Here is a 1901-nt window from a genome sequence, read left to right as displayed (position 1 = left end):
TTCTGTTCCACCAAGCCCAGAAGATGGTGTACATATCTCATCACAGCCTAGTGGCCCATCACTGAAAGATCCGAACGCCAATAAGGCAGGGGTCAGGAAAAATATATCGAACAAAAGAGATAAAGTTTCAAAAAATAAGCATCCAAGTGGGCAGTCTCATCGGCAACATTCAGTATCTGATGCCAGAAGCTCTAAAACAGCAGTGGTCTCAAATTGCAACAATTGTTATTGGAAATCTATGTGCAATTACAAGGCGTCGTCTAGGATTATGAGAATGAAAAGTAGGGCAAGAGCTGGGAACAATTGTGGCGAATTCTCCTGTAGAGGCTCTGGGTACAAATCAAAGAAAATTCCGAGAAAGAATAAGTCACACGTTCCCCACAAATCTATCAACATAGATGATTTAAAACGATATGGGGAGCAGATTGGTCTTTATTGGCCTTCCTCTGATCCTCAGTAAGTTTCTCCTTATCCTTTCATTGTTTCCTTTTGTTTCTTAATGAAAGTTCTTTCTTTAAATGTTCGGGGCTTCGCGGTCTCGGGAAAATTCGGGTTGGTTAGAAATCTTTGTGTAAGTGAAAAACTGTGTGTAGCTACTTTCCAAGAAACTAAGTGCAACACTATTGACGATAGATGGATTAGTGCCTTATGGGGTGGGTCTAACTTTGGGTATGTGCAAAAAGAAGCGATTGGTAAATCGGGGGGCCTCATCACTATTTGGGACCCTAGTGTGTTTGATGTTTCGGATTGTTCGGGTATGAATTTTTCTTAGCAATTAAAGGGAAATGGGTTAATTCGGGTGTTGAGTCGATTATTGTCAACGTTTATGGTCCTTATAACGACCGAGATAAGAAGATATTTTGGGAATTACTTGATAGGCTCATTAATAGTGTGAATTAGTCTTGGTTACTTGTCGGTGATTTCAATGAGGTTAGAGTAGCGGATGATCATCTCATTTCACAATTCCATCAATGTAGGGCAGATAGATTCAACGATTTTATCACGAGAAATGGTTTAATAGAGATTGGTATTAATGGTAGAAAATTTACACGTATTAGCGATGATGATTTGAAGTTTAGTAAGATTGATAGGTTCTTGGTTGATAATAATTTCCTTAGCCTTTGAGATGATCTCTCGGTGATTGCTTTATATAGGCATCTCTTGGATCATTGTCCTTTGGTTTTAAGGGATAAGCTTGTCGACTCTGGACCAAAACCGTTTAAAGTCTTCGATGAGTGGTTTAATTTCGATGAGATCGATAAAGTTATTATGGATGCTTGGGGTCAACCTATCCAGGGATCGAGGAAGGATTGTAATTTTAGAGATAGACTTAAGAACGTTAAGTTTGCTCTAAAAGGTTGGAGTGTTAATAAATTTGGGGGTTTAGATAAGGAGATTGATGCGCTTAAAAAAGAAGTTTCAGAGTGGGAATTAAAAGCTGAATAAAATGATCTCACGAGTTCGGATCGGGATAGATGGTTAGAATGTAGACGTTGTTGGGTTGAGAAAGAAAAAATAAAAACAAATATGTTAAAACAAAAGGCAAGATTGAAATGGACAATTGAGGGGGATGAAAATTCCAAGTTCTTCCACAATTCGATTCGTAGAAAGAATAGCAAATGTAATTTTCGTGGGCTCAATATTAACGGTTTGTGGATTGAAGACCCAGCAGTGGTTAAAGATGCGATATATGATCACTTCAAAAATCTTTTCAGCACACAAAGTCAGTCGAGGCCCAGGTTGCTGCCAGAATCCTCAATTGGGCCAAACCCCCCATATTGGTCTGCTACTGGCCAAGCTGTTATCTTTACACGGGCTGTTGGTGTTGGGCCAGTTGGTTGTCAGCCTACTGGGCCTTCTATTACTGTTCCAGATAGCATATCATATGCTTCTGTTGACAT

General features: G+C 39.3%; 1 protein-coding gene across 1 annotated transcript; it reads left to right on the top strand.

Moving 5' to 3' along the window:
- Positions 1-499: 499 nt before the first annotated feature.
- LOC139854701 (uncharacterized) lies at positions 500-1446 on the top strand. Its single transcript, XM_071843991.1, has 3 exons — positions 500-755; positions 983-1091; positions 1155-1446. Exons 1-3 carry the CDS (start codon positions 500-502, stop codon positions 1444-1446), a joined length of 657 nt encoding a protein of 218 aa, XP_071700092.1.
- The last annotated feature ends 455 nt before the right edge of the window (positions 1447-1901 follow it).

Source organism: Rutidosis leptorrhynchoides, chromosome 6, assembly GCF_046630445.1.
Source record: "Rutidosis leptorrhynchoides isolate AG116_Rl617_1_P2 chromosome 6, CSIRO_AGI_Rlap_v1, whole genome shotgun sequence".
Lineage (NCBI taxonomy): Eukaryota > Viridiplantae > Streptophyta > Magnoliopsida > Asterales > Asteraceae > Rutidosis > Rutidosis leptorrhynchoides.
This window is presented reverse-complemented; position numbering and strand designations above follow the sequence as displayed.

Excerpts from the sequence above, each read along its gene's own strand:
- LOC139854701 (XM_071843991.1), top strand. The coding sequence starts at position 500 with ATGAAAGTTCTTTCTTTAAATGTTCGGGGCTTCGCGGTCTCGGGAAAA. Across the intron at positions 756-982 it reads TGATGTTTCGGATTGTTCGG|ATAGATTCAACGATTTTATC; the intron begins GTATGAATTTTT and ends AATGTAGGGCAG. Across the intron at positions 1,092-1,154 it reads AAGTTTAGTAAGATTGATAG|GCATCTCTTGGATCATTGTC; the intron begins GTTCTTGGTTGA and ends TGCTTTATATAG.